The sequence below is a fragment of the Condylostylus longicornis genome, unplaced genomic scaffold (genome assembly GCF_029603195.1).
Source record: "Condylostylus longicornis isolate FDR11 unplaced genomic scaffold, ASM2960319v2 ptg000030l, whole genome shotgun sequence".
Lineage (NCBI taxonomy): Eukaryota > Metazoa > Arthropoda > Insecta > Diptera > Dolichopodidae > Condylostylus > Condylostylus longicornis.
The window spans coordinates 10,617,420-10,641,843 of NW_026577999.1; the positions used below are offsets into that span (position 1 = coordinate 10,617,420).

The 24,424-nt window shown below is 25.5% G+C and overlaps 1 protein-coding gene across 2 annotated transcripts; it reads left to right on the forward strand.

Annotated features, from left to right (window-relative positions):
* The first annotated feature begins 1,852 nt into the window (after positions 1 to 1,852).
* Positions 1,853 to 24,420, forward strand: LOC129607814 (sodium-coupled monocarboxylate transporter 1). 2 transcript variants are annotated; one of them, XM_055518998.1, is made up of 11 exons: positions 1,853 to 1,984; positions 3,623 to 4,459; positions 13,600 to 13,759; positions 18,526 to 18,591; positions 18,660 to 18,711; positions 18,791 to 18,858; positions 18,938 to 19,092; positions 19,164 to 19,413; positions 19,533 to 19,913; positions 19,971 to 20,146; positions 20,253 to 20,739. In XM_055518998.1, the coding sequence occupies exons 2-11, from the start codon at positions 3,816 to 3,818 to the stop codon at positions 20,551 to 20,553; spliced, it is 2,253 nt and encodes a 750-aa protein (XP_055374973.1). In that variant the 5' UTR covers positions 1,853 to 1,984; positions 3,623 to 3,815; the 3' UTR covers positions 20,554 to 20,739. The 2 variants fall into 2 exon arrangements, with proteins under 2 accessions (XP_055374973.1, XP_055374974.1); XM_055518999.1 differs by lacking the exons at positions 18,526 to 18,591; positions 18,660 to 18,711; positions 18,791 to 18,858; ... (3 more) ...; positions 19,971 to 20,146; positions 20,253 to 20,739 and adding exons at positions 22,460 to 22,525; positions 22,584 to 22,635; positions 22,700 to 22,767; ... (2 more) ...; positions 23,408 to 23,788; positions 23,850 to 24,420.
* The last annotated feature ends 4 nt before the right edge of the window (positions 24,421 to 24,424 follow it).

A 24,424-nucleotide genomic window follows, 5' to 3' on the forward strand; every position in this document is an offset into this window, starting at 1 on the left:
TTAATTGCTATATTTCCAGTATGACAAATTAATAAAAAATATGGTGTATAAGCAATAAAATTTATGATTGGTGATAACAATTTTTTTCACGTCATTTTTCCTCCCTTTCCAGAATTTTTCAAAATTGATAAGAAACTAAAAAAAATATTCTTTTCTTTTATTTTATTTATATAATCAATATAAAAAAGATAATGCATTCAAAATCCAGAAATATTTAATGCGATTAACACATATTTTAAATATTTCATAGTGAAATTATGATTTTTATTAATTTAATGTAGAACATTTAACTCAAAGCAATTTTACGTAAATATATAAATTATATAACAGTTACAGCTAAATAATTGTAAATAAATCGAATCGAAAAGATTTGTTATTTATAAGTTACATATTTCTCTTCCGAGGGGAAACTAAAACCTAATTAAACTATATAGTAGATCCGAAAACAATACTTGCCTTATTTAAATAGAACAATATGATCGGTAAAAATATAAAAGATCATTTCAAATTAAAAATAAATTTGAATTACTTTTAACCTTTCTTATTTCTTTTATATTATTTACATTTTCTTATCATTCGTAAATTAAGAAAATATTCTTGACAAATTCACAAATAAAATATTCTACTGTCCGGATTATGATCCGTTTCCATTCACACTTTTATATCATGAGCTCAAATAAATATTTGAACGTATAATAGAAAAAATATTTGCATTTATGTATACATATATATATTTTTAAATATAATAAATTTAAATTATTTTATTACTTTGTATATAAAAAAAAAATTCTTATAGCAATGAGATCGCGTAAATCATACTAAACTATACTACTATTTTCTCGTAATACTGGATCTTTGGATATAATCTGTTATATATAATAATGTACATAATATGGTATGTGTAGGTAAATTATATACCATTTTTATATACAAAAACTGAAATAAGAATGTTGAGATTAGAATATTTAAAATTAAATTTTAAATAATATTACGTAGTATATTTTGTAAAAACAAAATGTGTATCTCAAAATTTTTAAATGTTGTGTTGTACTTTTAATGTAAGCAATAATTGTACTTCAATATATATTTTATACTACAATATTTAAATTTAATAAAGTTTTATAATAACCAAAACTGTTATACAAAATTTATAACAGTTTTGAGAGAATGTATAACAGTTTTCAAGAGAATAATTCCAGTTTTATTAATTAATTTTTGTAATATATTTTGCCGGGGATCGAGAAATAAATAGATGACTTCCTAATTGCAGTAATAATGTACTAATTTATATAACTCATTAGATGAGTAGTGTTTTATTGCAATTTTTCGGTAGTGTCAATTTACCGAAACTATCTTACATTAATAAAATATAAAATTTAATGTCTCCTAGGTTTAATCAAAATTTTACAAATTATTTCGAAGAGTTGATAATTGTGATATATCAGTTTTTATCAGTAGACAGCAAAATAGACTCTATTTATATTTTATCACATATAATAAAATAGAATTATTTGTGTTGAATTAGCGTTATATTTAATTCAATTTTAACTGGATTTCTACAAGTTATTTAAATATATTATTATGCGTGTGTTTGTATGTATATTCACGTATTAAACGAGATAAATATGGAACATATTTAGTTGGTACAAGTTCAAAAAAAAATTTTCTGAGTTAATTCTATATATATTAAGTTGGACGTAAAATATTCAAGAAGGATGACAAATACCAATATTTAGTATAAAATATAATGATATAAGAAAAAAAATAAACAGAAAAATTATGAAAATAAAATGAAAATAATTTAAAATATAAAAAATTTCATTTCACTTATTTTTATGTTCTGATTTAAGAAATCAGTTTAAAATTGAAGCTCATCCAGTAAAATACACGGTTGTTGTTTCCTAAATTTTGGATTCAAATAGTTTTCATTTACAAAATTGGATTATAATTTCATATAATAATATAAAAATCAAATATAATAATGGTAAATTTAAGTTTTTGCTCGACTATAAGAAATTCGGGGTGTGTTATATAACAAAAGAAATTTACAAAATTAAGTGCTGATTAATACTTGCATAATATTTTTGTATTTAAGAAACAATTTTAATTTAATTTATATAAAAAAATATATGTAGCTGCTGTTTTGTTATAAATGTGCAATCAAAATTAATTCCTTGTAAAACTGAAGCATTATTGAATGTAGTTCAATTTTAAAATTTTGATTTTAAAATTATTTTATATTTTAGTAAGCGAAGCAAACATTGTTAATGCAAAGGATTACCTTCTATGAAATTAAAATTTTTAAAACGGAAAATTTAAATATTAATTTTCCTTTGGATTAACCCGTTATACGTGCTATCACCATACAATAAAGTTTAAAATGAAAACAAATTTTCGAGATTAATACTAAATTTTATAATTTTATATTTTTTTTTTTTCTATAATCCTTAACCTAAAAAAAATAGTATTGCCAATTGTTCGGTAAATTTTAATATTTACTTGTATATTATATAGAATGCAATTTGAATTTGGGTGTTTGAATTCGAGTTATTGTACTATAGACATAATTTTCACTTTAAATGAATTATTTAATAAATTTCGGCAAGAATCTCCGTGGTCAAATACAAACTATGGTCAATTATAATATTATAATTGTGATACTCTAAGTGTCAGGTTATATTTGTAGTATAATATTATAGAAATGGGATAAAATTTTAAATACATTTGGAATATTAAAATATTTTTTAAATATTTACTTTAGTTTTCATATTTATTAAACAAAATTTAGTATAATTCAACAGATTTGCAAAGGGTTTCATTATAAAATTAAGATTTTTTTTAATATCAGTATACGATCTATGTTTTAAATATGTATAAGTGTATATTGCGAAAATATGTCATAGACGAATTCAGTATGAATTGATAAATTTTTTAAAAAGTGTTTAGAGAAAATTACATAATAAAATTTTTAAAATTTAGTCAGTTCACATGAATTTCTAAACCTTAGATTATAAATTTCTAAACCCTTATTTAAAAGCTATGAACTTATTTAAAGACTTTAGACTTACTGCTAAAAGTAAGAGTACAACTGTATAATTTTTTTATATTCTAACATTTATGATAAAGATTATTTATTTTACAAAGATCAACAGGGCAACGTTAAAATCAAGAAAATATTAAATATTGTTAATTTTTGTAATTTCATTTAATATTTTTTTGCCACTAAAATGTATGTACCTATAAAATTCATCTCAAATAATCTACGTAGTAAAAATTTATTATTTTAATTGATAATTCGACGTTTTTCATTCTTTACTACGCAAAATATACAAATTACAAGTTAACTTTGTTGATAATTTTCTCTTAATCAGAATACAGAAATTAATAAAAGAAAAAAAAGAAAACTAATTTTCTTCATAGAACAAATTTCAATTTAATTAAGCGAAAAAGTAAAAAAAAATTAAAGATAAAAGAAAACACAGTAGGGGTGCACAACTAAAACTAAACAAAAAACAACAACAAAAATTTAAATTAATCATTTTTCACCTGTAATTTTTCAATACCTAATATATATATAAAAAAAATCATTTAAATAAGATTAAACCTTTTTCGTTTTGTGTAGGTACTACGTAATTATTCGTGTTAAGTTAAGGATAATTTTTCAATCTTTGAACAAAACTGAAAGAGCGTAATAAAACAATTTTTTTTTACTTTGGATTTAACAAAAAAAACGAAAAAAACCCTCGGGTTAATAAACTTCGGGTTAATAATTTATTTGGTTAAAAAAAAAACCAAAACAAGCACCCAAGCCAAATATGGATATTACTACTATTGATTCTCAAACCTATTCAACAAATTCTGGTATGGAAATAGCAACAGAATCAGCAACAAGTCTATTATCGCAATCAACAATATTACCTTCTGATAGTAATACTGATAATACAATGACATCAACTTTATCAACAGTAATTGGTACAACATTTACGAATAATGAAAATAATGATTATGAATCAATGACATCAAAAATTATTGAAACAATTACAACAACAGCAACAACAAATATAATTAAAGAATCATCAGATGAAAATTTAATTCAAACAACAACAACAAAAATACCAATTTTAGCGACATCACTAATTGATAACACCTTAACATCAACAATTGAAACACCAGATTTTACAACAATTGCAACCACAACAATTAAGAATAAATTGAGTGTTAGTGATTTAAGTTCATCATTACAATTATTTGGTTGGGCTGATTATCTTGTTTTTGTTCTTATGTTAGTTGTTTGTGCTATGATTGGAATTTATTTTGGATTTGTTGAAAAAAATAAACAAGCTAAACGTAATAAAAGTAATGGCGGTGTACAAGCGAGACGAGGCTCTGAAGCATTAGATTATTTAGTCGGTGGTAGAAAAATGCAAACTTTTCCTGTATCAATGTCACTAGTAGCTAGGTAAGTTTAAATTTTAATTTTAATATTTTTATGAAATATTAGTAGCAATTACAATGAAATAGGAGTTAGAGAAATGGTAAAATATATATACGTTATGTCTATATATACATACATACATGGGAATGTGCTGAATAATGGCATTTTATTATTATGGGCACTTTAATTTTTTGATGGCAATTTCTCTTATTTATGCTGTCAAATTCAAAATGCAATATTTTATCTATTAAAATCAAATTTATTGTTTTATTAAAAACGTCACTCACGCGGTTGTAAGTAACCTTTTTTTATTTTTAATTAAATTTAACGAATTATTCAATTTCGATTTTAAATTTCAAATTTTTCCAATATTCATTTGATTTTTTAATATCTTTCCGGTTTCCCTTAATTAATTGTCAAGTAATCAAAGAGAAAATTCAAATTTATACTTCGAATGCACATACGTATATATACTTATATATGTAGAGAATATTTTTTATCATTGCGGTATTTAGTTTTAAAAGTTGGTTCAAATCAATGGTTTGTAAAGAAGAACTTTTCCCTTCAAAAAGTGAATATACTACTTCTAAAAGTAATCTGTTACACAAAATTAGTAGTTTCTAAATATCTCCTAATATTAAATTAATTTCAATAATATATCAAATTATATATAAAATTATTGCATACGTTTAGGATGAGCAAAACAAAAACATTGAAAGAAGGCTTAAAATAATGGTTGAATTGGCCGCTTATGGAAGTGAGTTAAGAAAAAATGATAATGGCATGATATTTACCGTTAGCCTTTTGCATTTATAGAAATTTGGAAAAGTTTGCAATTTTAGAAATATACGGGACTAATAAAATACAAAATTTTAAGGTGCAATAATTTGAGTTTTAGGTGGAAGAATATTTTCATTTAGTAAAATTAATTAGGTATTTAAAAGTAGGTAAAAGTTTCTAAATTATCAGACTGCTAAAGCTAATCGTCTAAATTAGCTGTAGAAAAGACGGTATCAACAATTAAAGAACGTATTTTAATGAACTGTTAATTGAAACCACCATTTTGTTTTTTTAAGATCAACAAAGCTGTGCTGCGGTAAAAAAATGCATTCCACTACTTTTCTGCATTTACGATAACCAGCCTAAAACAGTCAAAAAATCATATTTTTAGGTCTACGAGGGGCCGATTGGCAAAGAGGACAGAGAGGAGGAGAAAATTTTCTACTGCGGGAATAAATTTTAGTAAAAATTAATTCATATATGAAATTTCAGTTTTCTATCTTTAAGGGGGTAGAAAGCTTTTGTAAACAGAAACGGGCAGACAGACGGACGCAGTGAAATTAACAAGATCTTTTTTCAAAAATTTTTTTGTAAAAATTTTAAAAACTATACATATTAAGTATATGTATGAGATTGAATTAGAAAATTTATGTTTCAAAGTATTTTATTGATTTTTTTTGTGAAAACTATAAATAAATTGTACGGAAAATTGTTTTCCCTTTATATCGTAATAGAATTTTACATTTTAGATTGCATATCCATTACATTTGAAAAGAAAATTATTTATTAGAAATTAAATTGGTTTTACTGCGGTTAGCATACTGTTAATGAAATAATATTTCATTGCATGTATACATACATATATATGTGAATATATTTTCTATATATATATTTTGCAATTAACTTCATTTATAAATTTAGTTTCCATTTAAAAGTGTTTGTCGTTGGACTTTATTGGTTTTTATTTTCGAATGATAAAACATGTAAATCAAATTTTATTAAAAAATCTACAACAAATTTAAATAATTGGAAAATTAAATTAAAATTTTCAAATTAAGATTATTATTACTTTAAATTTGCTATTGTAAGTGTTATTAATCAAAAATCTCGACAGTAAAAATTTAAATTTCTTGAAATGTTTAAAAAGGATGAATTTTTAAATTGATATGGGTTAAGTCATTCCAAAATGCATTATTTTGTTGTAGAGTACCTACTCTAAATTAATTTTTTTTTAACTTTTTGGAAACTCTTCCGTTCTAGTCAGTTGTTTTAAGCATTTCAAAAGTTTTAAAAAATTTATTAATATTTTTGCAATAAATAAAATTTTCAATTTTTCAATAAAAACAAAATCTCATCGTCAACATAATCAAGATTTAAAATCCTCCTTTTTGTAATATTTCTCATTCTTTTTCCTTGAAAAACAAAATGGTTTCTTTCAAAAAGAACTTAATTTATTTAATTTTCTTTTATATTTTGATGTTTGTATTCTAGTCCATAAAATATTTGAACCTAATAAATTTCATTGTTTTCTATAATCAGTATTTTAAAATATTAAATCATCAAAAGATAAACCCAAAAAATAAGGCCATAAAATAAATAACAACAAAAATAAAAAAATATGTATACATAGTATGCTTATTTAGTACTTACTGTATATGTATATAAAGGCCCTTTTATCATAACAAAAAAAAAAGGGGGAAAAACAAAACAGGAGTAAAAATTTTTGGGAATGTTCTTAAAAAATAAAAAATCAGATTAAAAAAACATTATCCCATAATATAAAAGGTTACTGTCCTTTATTTTATCTTCGATTTTATGGTAAAAAGAAAATTTTTGGTTTTTAAAAATTAATTAATATGGCATTCAAAATTTTACACATCACATGGAACTTTGTTTAATTAAATTATGTTCGCGATTTAAATTAATTCAAATATAATTAGAAAATATTTTCTAGCATAAAAACTTGCTTCCGGTCCTATATTAGGCAGTAAATATATGTAAGCTGGAAAGTCTTTAAATTAAAGGTTTTATTTAATTATTTTCTATACAGTTGTTCACTTACCACGATATTTTATATGGTTGTAAAATCGACTACGTTCTTAGTTAGTTAGTTAGCTTAGAGAGGGGAGGCGGCAGACTCAACACTGCCACCCAGCACTAGGCCAGCAGAAGACCCTTCGGCATCCTTCCACAGCACAAACCAATCCCTTAAATCTATTGAAGACCCTTGAAAAAGGGCAGCAGATCACTCAGAGACACCTCTGAGGGCTCCTCCAATCCGTCGACTCGATATCCTTCCAAAAAGCGCTCCCTCCTCCGCATCAGAGCAGCGCACTCGCACAGCACATGATACACATCCTCCATCACCCCAATATCTGGGTGTCCCCGACAACTATCCGATGAGGAAATGCCCAATCTCTTTCCCAATAAATAGTGCTCCGACAGGATGCCTATCGCAATCCTGAGATCTCCATGCTCAAAGCCACTAACTGCCTCGTTCTTGCACCGTTCCTTTTCGGCCATAGGGCCCTTGCCGTTGCACAAGTCCAACCCTCTTCTTCTAGTTTTCTCATCTATACTGTTCTTCAACTTCCGTCCATTGCCTACATTCTTAACTTCCATATATGATTTATTTTTGCAGAAAATGTATATGTAAAGGGATGGTTTAATCTATAATATGGTTTAATCTATCGGGGCAGAGAAGTGGGACAATTTTGTTAAAAAAATTGTTGCTGGGCGGTGTATTGTCTTAAATGCCTATAACTTCAATAATTATTAACCGATTGGAAAAAAATTAATATTGAACAGAAAGCTGAAAAGTGGCTTTTAAGGTATTACTTAAAAAGTTATTGAGGAAATAAGTCAAATAAAGAAGGAATAACTAACCTCTTAATAATTTTTTTCGTGCAATACTCTATTTCCGAGATAATTCAGTTCCAAACTGAACGGTTTAAAACCATATTATCTCGGAAATCCCCGATTTCATAATATGTGCCTACCTTTCGGATTCCGAGTGATTATATCACATTACAGGTTCACCCTGTATGTGGTAAGTATATTTGATCAAATTTTTAATTAACTTAATTAAAAGTTCTAATAAATTTAATTGAAAGAAAGGAAAACGTTTACAAGAAGATTATCTCATTCAAAGTAGCTTATCCCCTAATTTTCTAATTTTATTAATTTTAATAATTCAAAATTTGAATTTTCTTAATAATATTAATAACATAAATTATTTATAAACAATATATAAAATTTTTAAGAATTTTGTACTTTCAAAAAGTTTTTAGATTTAATTTCAAATTATTTTTTACAAAATAATAAAATTAAAAATGCTGAATTCCAGTTTTTAAAATATGAAAGAGAAGAGACTGGTTGAAAGTGATAAGAGATAGAATTTGAAAAATAATTAATTTAATAATTATGTTCACCATATACTTGTCACTTTCGACAAAGTTTAAAGCAGTTTCTATGTTGTTCGTATTTGAAAATTTTCTTTGATGAAAATCAAAGATCATTATGCCTTATTATCATTATCATGTTATCAAGGCTAGGCCCATGAACTCTTTGTATCCTAGTTGCAATTTTATTTATAACACAATTTTGTTATAGGTAATAAATTGTAAAAATTTTTTTTTTTTTGTAAATTGAAAAACAATATGACAACAAGTATGACAATTCAAATAAACCTTTCTCTGACAAAACATTATAAAATTTCACCTAAAAAGCTTATATTTTGTAATTTATGTGATGTGTAGATTCAAATGGCATATTATACGTACGTGTTTTCTAAAAGAAAATCAAGGATGCCTAAAATTTATGTGAATGTGTACGCAAGCATCATAAGTAAAATATGTGAAAAATTTATTACATTTTTATACAAAATTTTAATGACAGTTAAAGTTTCCTTAAATATTTTTATCTCATATTCACAAATAAAACTCCCATTACATTAGATTGTATATTGTGTACAATATCCTTGTAAGATGAGTATAACAAATTCTTTGGAAAAAAACAACTCAATTGTTTTCTCAGAGTTTTCAATTATTTTGTATTTCACGGTGAAAAACTTTTAATAATTTTTAAAATAATGAGTTTTGTATGATGTCATCATTATACATTAATTTTTCTGTTTTGTTTGTTTGTTATATTGCAAATATAATATTTTAAGTTTTGTTTGTTCAAGTTTTTGAGAATTTCAAATATAAATTTTTCTTATATGCGTATTTCGTAATTTTTTAATCAGTGGCGCGTTCTTATAAATTGTGAAAAGTGAAATTGTAGAATAGTCATTTTATATTTTTGTATAAGTAATTATAGGCAATACCAGTGAAATTGTAAAACTTATGTAATTATTGAGATTTCTATATAGACTGTGTTTAAAGAACGTTAAAGCCCATTAGTTTTCAATATAAATTGAATAAACAAAAAACTCTAATATTGCGTCATTATATTATTGCATCTTCTAATTTTTCTGTTGCACCCAAAAGTATGCAAAAAAAGATCATGTGATTTTGATAGAATAATGAATATTGACCGCATTGCATACAATCAGAGAGGCTTTGTGATATCACCAATTCCGGATGTCGAGTTTTCGGTGGGAACGCACTTCTTTATGGTCGCGAAGCGTAAATAAGCTATTTTTGGGGAGATATAGGCATGTGCGTGTACGAATGTATCTCAAGTTCAGCTGAACCGAATTCTATGAAATTTTGTATATGGGTTTATTTTTGCTATGACACATATTTATCAACTTTTGGAATATATGGCTTAAATATATGGAAAAGGACTCGAGAACTGTATCTTTTTCCGTGCCGATCTTATATTTTTGCATTATAAAGATAAATTAACAATTAAATTCCTTGAACTTTAATATTTAAATTAGGGCGGCTTAAAATAATGAACTCATAAACTTTTTGGATAGATCAGGGCTCGGAAATCAAACTTGGGCCGATTTTACATATTTTACGATATCTACGGAACTTATTCATCAAATGTCTTGAAGTTAAATATTTGAGTTCTGGTTAGGTGCTGGCAACATTAGATTTTTTTCGGAATGATCGTACAGAAAAACAAACAATTTTATTATTTCAGTTGACCGTCACTGTAGATTTCCATAACGTTTTAAGTAATTCTAAATTTAAATTGAAAAAAAAAAACCATAACCAAATAAAATATGTCAAGGGATTTCAATTTATTAAAACTTTAAAATAATATTGATGAATGAAAAAGTAATTGTCCTTTGAGATGGTATTCGAATCTAATTTTGTTATAAAAATTAGTGTTTTCTGAGTTACATTTTCATTACTTAATTTATTTTGTTGTATGAATTTAGACTTTTATGGTTTATTGAATATTTCGGTAGTTCTACTAAACGCTATAATTTCTTGCAATTCTTACATATTTCCAACAACATGCGTGTAAACTTTAAAATTTCTATAAAAAGCATAAGAAATTAAAATTCCTAAGAATGCTATAAGGCATAAACACGTAAGCTAAATAAAATGCCCACGAAGACCTTCCTGTTTTTAAAATAGCTTAAAAATCAAATTCTCTAATTGCTTCTTATTGTTTTTTCTTTGAACGTATTCCATCAAATATATTTAGAAAGCAATCAAAATATATTAAAAGTTTTATGAACCTTGACATTTAAGTTAGAGCAGTTTTTAGTTTCAAAAATGAATAATGTAAGTATTCAAATTATTATTTTTATAATCGCGAAAAAAGCGTTTTTTTTTTCTTATTCTTGAGGGTAAAAGGAAAATGGAAATTACATTTGGGAAAACATTTTTTTTATAACCTAATCGTAAAAACATTTTATGTCCTAAAAGTGTTTTTAGTGAGAAAAATAAAGAGCTGAAACGTTTGCAACTAAAAATTTTATTTTCTTTTTTAACAGTCTTTGTAATCCTTATAGTTATTACTATTATTCCTTAAATGATCTATGTAATAAATTTAAGAAAATTTTCATAAAATATAAAAAATATACAAAGTGTTTGAGTGATCCAAAAGAGAGATTTTATTTTGAAAATTTCCCTAATTAAAGTATTTTGCCTTAATTCGTACAGATAGCCTATATTTTTGACCAATTTCGGATCATTTTAACATTTTTTCTATTTTAGAATAATTCTACCTCATATTTTATGTACAACCTTCTTATATGATCATGTATGAAGCTCTAGCTGGAATTATGAAGCGATTCATATTTTTTTAGAAGAATTTACATTTCAGCGCCAAAGCTATATAAATTCGTCATAGATTTAAATTTATTTGTTTGACCAAGTTTAATAAAGTGCATTAGATTTATTCCAGCCTATTTTATTACGTTGATCTATTGAACTAAAAAAAAAAACACTTAGTTCGTTTTCATTTTCGAGTGCATTCAAATTTTATGGCGAAAAATTAAAGTATTATTCTAATTTGCTTCATCAATAGCTGATTTAATCCTATACAATCAATAGGATATTTAAATAAAAACGGGAAAAGGAAATCAATTTTTTTTTTCTTAAATCAAATTTGAGAATTTTTTTTTCTAAATTTATTTAGAAATTCAAGATATTTTTATTGAAAATTGAGGTTAAAGAATTTTTGAAGAAATTTTCTTAATTTTTGAATTTCTAAATTTTTATATAAGCTAGTTAGCATTTTAGAAAAATAATTTTTTTTTTTGGTTTTTGATTATTCATGTAAATTTTTGACTTAATAATTTTCTAATTGCTTTTTTTAGCAATTTATACTTTATTTTTCCGCGGAAGTTCACACGTGCTATTACGGGAATGAAATCTATTTTTGTATTTAAGAAAAGTTTAGAATTTATTTAAAAGGTTAAACTGTAACAATGTAACTGGATTCGAATTTATTTAATACTTTTTTTTTGAGTTAAATTTATAATTCAAAAAATTTACGATAATTGTTTAAAATTTAGTTAACATAAATTATAGGAACTTTTTAGAGTAAGGGAGTTTGAATGCAAATCATGCTTTAGAGAAATCTTAATCCTACTGCTCTAATTTAAAAGTGAAACTTTTCAAAATTTATTGAAATTCTTTTAATTTGATCTTATCACACTCTGCAGTCCGTACTTTTGTGAAGAATGTATTAACTTTGTTATGGCGCTTGTAACACATACAATTCAAAAAGAAAATTTCAAATATTTCAAAAACAAATAAAGCTAGAGTTGCGTGAAATTCGGCAGTCATGTGTCTTATTGTACGTCCAGATATGTCCTACCAAACGTTTCTGTGAGATAGCTCAGTAGATTCGGCTAACTCCCATACAGTGCCAACAATTTTTGTTTAGATAATTTGAAAAACTAACAAAGCTTGCATGAATTTTACTATAAACAAGTGCAACATTATACATTTTGATTTTTGCAATAAAAAATTTTTGAAGCTTATGTTTTTAATCGGTGTAAGAATTTTGTCGCTTACGCGTGAGTAGACGAGAAAAACAAATATGTAGATAATCGTATCTTTTATTATGGGAAAAAAAATAAACTAATGAGACCATTATGTAAAAAAAAAAAAAACATTTATAAAGTATAAGAGCAAAGTTTATGTTCTTTTGATTTTCTATGCTTAATTTAAGTTTATGTCTTAAAATATAAAATTTCCATTATTCTCGGTTTTATTATGTTTAGTTGCATCGGAATTAGTATTGTAAAACAAAAATGCCTATTATAATAAATAAAAAGTCAAGGTTAAACAGTGTAAAGTATAATATTTACGTTCCTAAAAACAACGATAAAAGATGTAGAAAAAAAGATGTAAAAAGTATTATTAGAGAATTAGGTATTGTAAGATGAATGATCACGTAACTGAACTTTAACCTTTATTAATTTTGCTTTATAATATAATAAAATCATTGGGAAAAAATGTTCTTATTTTACCAGAGCCAGAAAAAGAAATATAAAGAATCATGAATGAAACTATGAATAAATATGGGAGAAACCATTGCCTTTTCAAGGGGACTCCCTCTAATTAGAATACTACATATAAATGGAATTGGAAAATATATTAAAAAATTAGAATAAATTAAGGAAAATAATATATTGGTCCTGTGATAACCGTACGTATGTATTGAGTGACAGCCAATCGAACTAGTGTCAAGTTTTGTCTAAACTAAATAGGGTTCAGAACTCTAATAAACTAATTGAATTAGATTTTAAATTATTGAACATAAGTAAATGATGAACATAAGAAGAGGCTCAGAAGGCAGCACCGTACCAAAGCTGATATTCGAAATCTTTATTATTGTTACTACTTGTACCAAGATCTGTAACTTTATCTGTTCTTAAATCTGTGTTGTTCTTTTTTGTTGTAACTAAAAAAAAAATAATTTTAATTTGTAAAAAATTTCAATATAAAATATATTTTTATTTTTAGCTTTATTTCCGGTATTTCTTTACTTGGCACTTCAACAGAAATTTATGTTTATGGGACACAATATGCGTTTCTATTGATAACGATCATAATTTCTTCATTTATATCATGGCATATCTTCTTACCAGTATTTTGTAACTTGCAGCTAACATCAACATATGAGGTAAGTTTAAGAAATTATATGTATAAATATTTATAGATAAGTACGTAAATTGCTTTCTAGTGATCAAAAAATTTCCACAACAGTATTTTTTTTTTTGGTATCTTGGATCTATTGATCTATTCTTTGTATCTTGAGAAAACGCAGGGGTACACACAAACTCAAAGATATTGTGTTTGGCATTTCTATAATTCGGTGCAACCATAATATTCCCATTCTCAATTTGCAATGTGGTCGGTATATATTGATCGGCTTCAGGCATGTCTACATCTTAAACAAATTTAAATAATACAAGATAGCCTTAGACTTTATTAAAATTCAGAAAAAAAGTTTTTAGGTCTAACCTACTCGACGACTTTTAATTGATTACAATATGCTACCTATTATTATTTTTGCTTATTGTTATTTCTATGCAATTATTGTACAAATATTAATTTTACTGAAACCACACCACATTTGAATATTTTCTTAATGTTATTGACTTGTACAGTATGAAGTTAACCAACTCCATTTTATAAACTTTTTGCATCTTTTCATATACTTGAATATATTCAAAATTCATTATTCAAGGTTAGCAAAATTATGCATAATACACATATTAAAGGTCAAAGCGCTTATAATATTAAAAAGAAATCAAAAAATTATTATTTTAGATTTTTAGAAAATAAAAATATTTCAAATATTATTATGTTTGGAATTGCACATTAATAAGGATTTTTATCTATAATCACCAGTTCAATACTTTCAATATATGATCTACTCCATATTTTTCTTTTATCCTGTCATTTGTTAAAGAAAAATATTAATTTGTACGTGTCCCCAATATAGATAATGCACATTGTATTTTAATTAAATTCGGTATAAGTTATTCTTATTTTTGAGAATAAAGTTTTCGATACTTTTCTTTTCTATTTTGCCCTCATATACAGACAAAATTCGTGGAAAATTTTTAGTAAGAGGATAATAAAAATATATATATATATATATAAGATATTATAATTGTGGGTTTTTCTATATTCATGCACATATTATGCCCTATGCTCCCATATACTTTATTGGTTCATATATGCATTTAAAAATCACAATAATGTAAAATCGAACTCTATACTATACAAATTTTATAAAAGTTATAATAGAATGTATAACATTATTTTCGTCTGACTTTGACATTCTTGGATTTAATCTCAATTTGGATAGGCTTCTATATTTATAAAAAAATTTTTTTTGTGTAATACGAGTATTGCACTATATTCCAAATTCAATAAAAATTGTGATCTGATAATCAAAATTATAAGTTTGACATACTTAAGCTCCAACATCCTTACTTTTATTTTTATGAGATTTTAATGAAGGATAAAGTTTTTTTTCTCGATATGTAAAAAAAAAAAGAAATTAAAATATTTTAGTTATTAATTTTTCTCTGTATGAGAACTTTTCGAACAAATTTCATATTTACAAGATCGGTTTTAAGCTTTTTCCCTGAAAAATTAGTTTAACATTGTTGACAAAATAAAATGAAAACTTTTTTTGGTAACACTTGTGAAAGTATATTTTACGAACAATATTTAGTACTGTAATGAATTATTCTTAAGTTATCAGGTTCATTGACTTATATTTTTTGTTTTACGCCAACTAATATGCTAATAATTGGCGTAAGACAAAAATATTAGTTTGTCTCTCGTAATTTCCACCAGCAATATTGATGGAATAAAAATAATTCAGGCATTATTATAACATTTACATTATCAATATTTTTAAAAAATTAGTTTGAGAAAAGCGTCCGTCAAAAATTTTTAAGCGAATTACAATTTTCAAAACACGATTTCAAAATGTTATCATACCATAATCACATACAAATCGTCCTGAAAATCTCGTTAAGAATAAGAGAATGAAATTTAAGTTGCTCTTTTTTTAAAACTCGACTTTAGTATAAGTGTTTGAAATTCTTCCAAATTTTCAGTTTTATCGCATCGCCACAGATTTGTAACTCAACCATACATGTATGAATTTCCGAATTATATTTTACGAGGATAGTGAATTAAAATCACCTTTTTAACAACTAAAATGTAATATTTTGCTAGTTACTGTAAATTTGTTTTAAAATAAAAATAACAACAACCTAAAAACTGTCATATTCTCATGAAATGGAGTGAATTTTATTTTAAAAATTTTAATCAAGTTCATTATCCAGCTAAAATTTACTATTAAATATTATAAATTCAGTCAATGACCATTTAAAAAGGAAGAAAAATTAATTTAAAACATTTTGTCATTGTTTTCTTTTTTTATTTTGCCTAATTTAAATGTGCAAAAAATATTTCATTATAGTCACGTCATTATATGCAAATGTATGCGATAGCGAACAATAATATGCGTATTTTTTGACGTATTCCTTTTATCCCTATATGATTTGTTGCATGTCAAATAAAGACCAAAGTTCTTTAAATTTATTTATTTATTACATGTACTCGTAACTTAAAATTTTTGTTGGGAAAATAGAAAATTTGTATGCCAAAAAAAAAAAGTAATTGCGTTAATGTTATACAACAAAAAAAAAAGTTGTTCCTGCCTATTTTAACATATAAAAATAACATGAGGAAATAAGCTTAAAAAACTACAATAACTCAACATTACATATTTATGTTTTTTTTTAATACTACAGAAGCAATAATTTTTTAAGGATTTGCAGCATAGATTAAGAGCTATTTTCTAATTCAGTAGTGAATTTAGTTTTGTTTTTTTAACCTGTTTCGGCTGTACTTCAAAAACCGAAACACTCAAGTTTACAATCATTTGAATAATTTGATAGAAAATTCCAAAATCAGACTTAATTTCGATTTAATTGAGGCACCGGTTCAAGTAGCTGTTATACAACTTTACAAAAGTAAAACAGTTACTCGTATATTCCAGAGTAAAATATCAGTAATATGCAAAAAGGTATGATGGTTTGATTCACCTTGTTTTATGGTAGTTCTTATTCAACTCCCAACGTCACTTTTCATGTTATCATATAGGGATATTAGGAATTTGACACGTAAACTTGACGCAAAGTTGACAGTTTTGACAGTGGTTCAACTCTACGTAATCTCGTTTTACATATTGTGTACATACATTTTCATGAATTTTTTTACTTGACGTACACATATAAATTAAAATTTTCCGTGTATTATTATTATTTATTAAATATAGGCGCACATATATCCTAAAGATGAATGTGTCAACAGTAAAAGAAAATCTCTCTCGTTTGATTTATATGTTTTGAAGTAATAAATTACTGTCGAAATTTATTTAAATTAATGTGATCTCAGAATATAAAGTTAATAATTTTGATTAAAAATTGTTTTGATTTTATTTTACAGTACTATAAGAAAAAATAATATTCAAATAGAACAAAATTTATTTAAAATTTACATAATGCAATGTTCGCTGTGAAAATATTTAAAAAAAATTTGAAATATATAAATTATTTATGGATGCTTCTACAAAATGTTAAATATCAAACCACTTCAAATAATGTTATATATGATAATAGATTTTAAAAATTTCATAAAATCATGGAATAAGATGTGAAATTTGGTTTACATGCATTAATAATTATAAATAATCTATGCAAAATAATAAAGTTATGATAATCATAAAATCAAATATTAAAGTTAGAAATTGTTCATAAAAGCATGTTATGACACTGTAGACAAGAGCCGAAAAACTAATATTTAGACTGACAAATTAATTTTTCACTAAATTGATACTCGCAGCTAACTGAGACACTGAGGTTTAGAAAATTATCACTACCCACTGTTTAAAAAGTAAAATTTCTAAAAATATTCAGGTTATCACAAAGAAATTTCGCTCAAATAAATGTTATAACTGCGCGAAATTTAAAAGAAAAATTATATGTATTTCACAAGCTTTTATAATGCCTTCGACAAAATCTCAATTGCATTATGTCCGTTAAATAACTCAAGACACAATATTGAAATATTGCAAAGGTAAATTTTGTTGGGATTATATTTGGCCGAATTTAGCCGAAATTACTAAATTATAATAAAAGGCATTATTCGAATTTCGTACAAATAACGAGATTGTTTCGTCTGCGTCTTGTTATTAGTTTGAAAACACTAATACAACTAAGATGCAGTATTAGATTGTAGAACATAAAGTCTCATAAGGCTACTAACGCATTTATTAGAGCCGGTTTCAGAAAGTTAATACGATCGATTTTATTGCTGTTATTGAGTACTTATTTTGTTGAGTGCTTATCAAATGTGTGTGGTGAATTTTTAGGTATCGGATATAATTTATTATGAATTATGAAGACGTTACGAGAGTTAAATTTAATTTAGGGGTAAGTAAAAAATAAAATATTGAATTTTTTATAGAAATAATCTGAAATTAAACATTTTTATTAAAAATAACAATAACGTGTATGTATTTATGTATATGCAATAATTTAGTGTTATTTATGTGAATGTATGTTTGCATTTTGATTGGCGAAATATAAGGTAAATTTAAAATTATTGATTTGTTGTTTTACTTAATTGCTCACCTACACTACCTATTTTTAACCTTTTGATCTGATTGAATTGAATTTGAAATTACTTTAAATTTTAATTTGTTTATGCACGCACACACCCTTATATTTAAAAATGTATGTACTTAACAAAATTCATGATTTGCAATATAAAGCAATTAAAATTAAACTTTTACAACACTGTGACGTTTATACATACATATATCAAATTAATTAATTCTTTTTTTTTAAATTTCAGTACTTTGAAATGAGATTTGACAAAAGGATACGACTACTTGGTTCAATGCTTTTTGTAATTGGAACGGTAAATTGTGTTAACGAAAAATTTTACTAAAGTAATTGCTAAATCTAACATTCATCTATATTTTGCAGATGCTGTGGTTACCCATTGTAATATATGTGCCAGCATTAGCTTTCAATCAAGGTATATATTATTTATCACAACACTAATGTGTTATGCGTGCATATATGTTACAACAGTAATTTGTCTATTTTTTTTTTAGTCACAGGAATCAATATACACATAATAACTCCGGTGGTGTGTGTTGTTTGCATCTTCTATACCTGTGTGGTTAGTATATGCGGCATACGAGAGCGTTTTAGACTTTAAATTTCATATTTTTTTTTCTTATTTGCATGTTGTATAACAGGGTGGTTTAAAAGCAGTTGTATGGACTGATGTTCTACAAAGTTTTATAATGTATGGTTCAATGATTTTAGTTATTATTAAAGGAACAATGAATGTTGGTGGTTTAAGTGAAGTAATTAATTTAAATTATGGAAGTGGACGGTTAGAGGGTCCTCAGTAAGCATACATATTATTAATTTAAATTACTCTAAAAATTAACTATTAAATATTCGGTTTTTCTTTTAAAGTTTTACAATGGACCATACAACCAGGTATTCTGTATGGTCAGTATTTATTGGTAGTACAGTACATTGGTTACAAAATACTTGTGCAAATCAAGTTATGATGCAACGTTTTTTAGCTTTACCAAATTTAAAAAAAGCACGTCACGCTTTAATTATATTCGTTATAGGTTTAATAGTTTTATATAGTTTTTGTATATACAACGGTTTATTAATTTATGCAACATATCATCAATGTGATCCTTTAAAAACAAAGGTAAGATGCATTTTCTAAATTTTTTAAATAAAATCGTATTGATTTTAATTTAATCGTATTGATTTTTGATTAAAATCGTATGGCTTTTTTAACTAATATTTTTCTTTTTTCAAAATAAGTTAGCTAAAGCCCATGATCAATTGGTACCATTATTGGTTATGGATATTTTAGGAATATTTCCTGGTATGCCGGGTTTATTTGTAGCTGGAGTATTTAGTGCAGCATTAAGTTCATTATCAACAGGATTAAATTCATTAACTGCAGTATTTTTAGAAGATTTTGTTAAACCATATCGAAAAACACCATTAACAGAACGTCAAACAGAAATTTTTATGAAAACTGCTGTTGTCCTTTGTGGTATTGTATGTGTTGCTTTAGTTTTTGTTGTTGAAAGATTAGGAATGGTCTTACAATTATCAGCAACAATGGGTGCTTTAACAAATGGTCCATTACTAGGAGTTTTTTTCGTTGGTGTTCTATTGCCATGGGTCAATGGAAGGGTAAATTATAATGAAATTTTAAAATTACAAATTGTTAAATTTTGTGAAATTTTATAGAGTGCTTTATTCGGCGGTGTTATATCATTTATTTTAATGGGTTATGTTGCGATACGAGCACAAATCGATATGGCAACTGGAAAATTAGTTTTTCCAACAAAACCAACATCAGTTGAAGGTTGTAATTATCTACATAACTATACGAGTCCAATACATTCAGATGATGCATTTATTGAGTATGTATTTTATAATATTAATTTCGTTCTATCATGTAATTATAAATTAGCAAAATATGTGATTTAATTCCTTTCATATTTTTTTGAATACTTTTTTTTTCAATAGTAATTTGGAGAAACCATTTTATCACATGTCTTTTATGTTCTATACTGTATTTGGTTGCATAACAACAATTGTATGCAGTTGTTTATCAACATTAGTTTTTGGTTTTGCTAACACTGAAGATATGGATCCAATTCTGTTTTCTCCAGTCATAAGAAAATATATTAAAACTAAAGAATACTTTAGCATAAGATCTGGAATTAAAGAAATGCAAACTATTATTACAGCTGATGATAAAATGGAAAATCATGAAAACCATAATGGGAATAACGATCATAATGAAAATATTAAATTAAATCAATAGTTTAAATTAAATAAAATTAAAATTTTAATGTCTCGACGCTATTATATATTCGGATGAAATACATTTTTAGTATTTTTGTTATGTTATTCTTTGACTTTTTTCTAAGAAATGTGAAAAATCACAATATTAAAATTTGTCTCATTGTGTTACAGGGTAGTCCGGAACTAGTGTTAATTTCTTGAGAGGTGATTCCTTGGATTTTTTTCTCAAAATTTTATGTTTAAGCAATTATTTCTCGAAATTGATTAGTGTGATATCAGCAATACCGGTTACTGTAATGTAGGTTTATTAATTGAGAAAAAAATTGAGAACAACAGAATGCTCTTATTACAACAGCTTTGGCGATATTATGAAAATATTTATAATATCGTCAACGAACTGAGTTTTTCAATCTGATTTTTTAATCCTCGAAAATTACTCGTCATACCCAAAAAAAATTTAAGGAATTATCCACCATCCAAACATTCACACCAGTTCTGTGCCATGTTGTATATGCATTTATAAAAATTAATTTATTTACAGAATTTATTCCTTTACTTACACATGATCCAATTTTGAATTTGCTATAAAAATATAATAATTTTCTAAAAATATTAATTACATTTTTTAATTTTGAAATACTTTATTCTAGAATTATTTAAAAACCTTCCATAAATTTAAATTTTACAATAAAAATTACACTCGCAAATATAATTAGCTTCATCTCGAAATCGTATAAGTACCTTGTTTACAGAGATGTTGACATCATTCAGTCATGTCGCTTATACTGACATCTTTGACATGCATTCTAAATTGCAATTTCAAATAATTAAAAAGTATTATTTTGATTTCTGGTAACCCTCTGAGTTACTTGTAAAAATTTTGTAGAGAAGAACTTTGGTTAACAACATGTTATTATCCAACATGTACCAAAACATGTATTATAATGTTGTATAAAATACTATACTTCTTCGAATAATACTCAATTTTTAAAGCGGAAGATTGTTGAAAATTCTAAAGTATGTGTGACAGTAATTGGCAATTTTATTTTTCTTTGCTCTTTTTAGAAATTTTTTACTCTCATGATATTCTTAATAACATGCATTCTTCAAAGAATTCTGAGAATAATTTTTTAAAAACAAACAACTTTATATTTTAAATGAAAATTTTAAGCACATTAAGAATGTACAATATTAAATTTAATGTTAAATTGATGGTTTGTAAAGTATAGCATAATACCCTTAAACAACAACTTAAGTTGTTAGAGGTATTCAAATATTTAGTTGATTTAATACTGAACTATAACTGTTGAATCTGTTATAGAGAATGGAATAGACATATTTCCCTTGTTTTTCCTTTACTTATTGGTGATTTTCTGTGATAAAGGGTATAGAAGTTAACAGACACACGGAGAGATGAAAACTTAATAAGCACATTTTATTCAAATTTCGCTGGAAATTTCTTGAAACTGCATAATAAAAGCAAATAATTTAACCCATTACGGAAAACATAAATAGACACGTTTATTGACGAACAAATTTGTAAAAACTACTATGTATAACATGTTATTCGAAAATAGCGTGTTATTCGTTGTGGTGTGAACATGGTATTTCTCTTTTCATTCCGATCAAACAAGTATACCTGAATATTTTCAATTAAAACTTTTCAGATTATGATCAAATAATTATTTTTATATGTACATACAATTTTGTATATTTTAAATGATTTAAGTAATAAAGACTATGTTCAAAATTTATCTGGTCACTTTCATTTTAAGCTATCTAAATACAAGAAATTTGGACAAGAGATGTAAGTGTAAAATTTGGTTATTTTAAGCTATAAAATTTTAAGAATTAAAATATTTGAAATTTTATTCTACTATAATTAAATTTTTTTTATTTTTATGTATTCTAAATTTTGATTTCAGTATCTTGAGTTACGATTTGATAAAACAATCCGTTTATTTGGCTCCATCCTGTTTACATTCGCTGTGGTAAGATACATATCTCTTGCTTTTTTCAGAATATTAATTAATATTATATTATTTCAAGATTATATGGCTGCCAATTGTGATATTTGTTCCAGCTCTAGCTTTTAATCAAGGTGAAATGTGATTAATTTAATTACAAATTATAATATTTTAAATTTTGTTTTTGGATAATTTCAGTAACCGGGGTTAACATTCATATTGTAACACCAGTTGTTTGCATTGTTTGCATTTTTTACACATGTGTGGTAAGTAAACTTCTATTGCAGTATAAATTTTGGAAATCAATTTGATTCAATTTGATTTTAGATATCACATTGCCTTACTTCAATTTATAAAATAATTATTATTTTTACAGGGTGGCTTAAAAGCAGTAGTTTGGACAGATGTTATACAAAGTTTTGTTATGTTTGGATCAATTTTAATTGTTATATTTAAAGGAACACTTGGTGTTGGTGGTTTTGGAGAAGTGTTTAAGAGAAATTTTGAAAGCGGTCGTATTGAAGCACCGACGTAGGTTAATATTCAAAATTAAACTAGAACCTAAAGCTATGGTACATTTCTAATTTTTAGAGTAACATTTGATCCATCAGTTCGATTAAGTATTTGGTCTGTTTATATTGGAGGAACATTATATTGGACACAAGCTGTGGCAACCAATCAAGTGATGACACAACGTTTTTTAGCCTTGCCATCAACTCAATCGGCTAAACATGCATTATGCATATTTACCTTTGGCCTAGTATTTTTATATTGTTGTACATTTTATAACGGAATGCTAATATTTGCCAAATATCATAAATGTGATCCATTAACGACAAAAGTAAAAAAGAAGAAAATAGAAATTAAAAAGTTTTAATCATTCAATTTAAATTTGAACTTTTTTAGCTCGCTAAAGCCAAAGATCAATTGGTACCACTATTGGTTATGGATGTCTTGTCAGAATTTCCAGGTTTACCAGGTTTATTTGTTGCAGGTGTATTTAGTGCAGCACTAAGTTCATTGTCAACCGGACTTAATTCATTATCCGCTATATTTTTGGAGGATTTTTTAAAACCGAATATCAGTTTCGAGTTAACTGAACGGCAAACTGGATTATTTTTAAGAACAACAGTTGTAGTTCTTGGTATTATAAGTATTCTTTTGGTTTTTGTTGTCGAACAATTGGGTATGGTACTGCAACTATCGATGACCTTAAGCTCTATATCAAATGGACCATTATTTGGAATATTTATAATGGGAGTCTGCATGCCATGGCTAAATTCGAAGGTATAATAAAAATTATTTTAAAAATTGATGTGAAACTAAAATTACAAATTTCAATTTGCAGAGCGCATTTGCTGGCGGACTGGCATCATTTGTGATAATGACTTATATTTGCATAAAAGCTCAAATAGATATTGCAACTGGGCTCTTAGTTTTCCCGACAAAACCAACATCAATTGAGGATTGCCACTATGACTTTGCTCTTAATCATACAATAAAATCAACACCCGAAGTACTAGAAGAAAACTTAGATAATAGTCCAGCTTTCCATCATATGTCATTTTTATGGTATACAAGTTTCGGTGCTTTTCTAGCAATTATTTTTGGAAATATTTCAATATGCTTTTTTGGAAGAAATGACCCTGATCAGTACGATACGAGATTGCTGGCACCATTGATAAGAAAATTCTTTAAATGTAAAAAATGTATTGATGAAATGGATGAATCAAAGGAAGCTGAAACTGTTTTAATGTCTGATGTTTGTGTTAAAAATCCTTAAAATTTGAGTTTCTAAATTTGAAATTTTGTATCATATTATGTTTGTGTAAAAATATTTAGCTAAATTACTTCTTGTTGTTAAATTTAAGTAGGTTTTATTTAATTTTGTGAGAATAAGAAAATAATGTTGAAATTTTTATG

Excerpts from the sequence above, each read along its gene's own strand:
- LOC129607814 (XM_055518998.1), top strand. The coding sequence starts at position 3,816 with ATGGATATTACTACTATTGATTCTCAAACCTATTCAACAAATTCTGGT. Across the intron at positions 18,592-18,659 it reads TGCTTTTTGTAATTGGAACG|ATGCTGTGGTTACCCATTGT; the intron begins GTAAATTGTGTT and ends TATATTTTGCAG. Across the intron at positions 18,859-18,937 it reads GCATCTTCTATACCTGTGTG|GGTGGTTTAAAAGCAGTTGT; the intron begins GTTAGTATATGC and ends GTTGTATAACAG.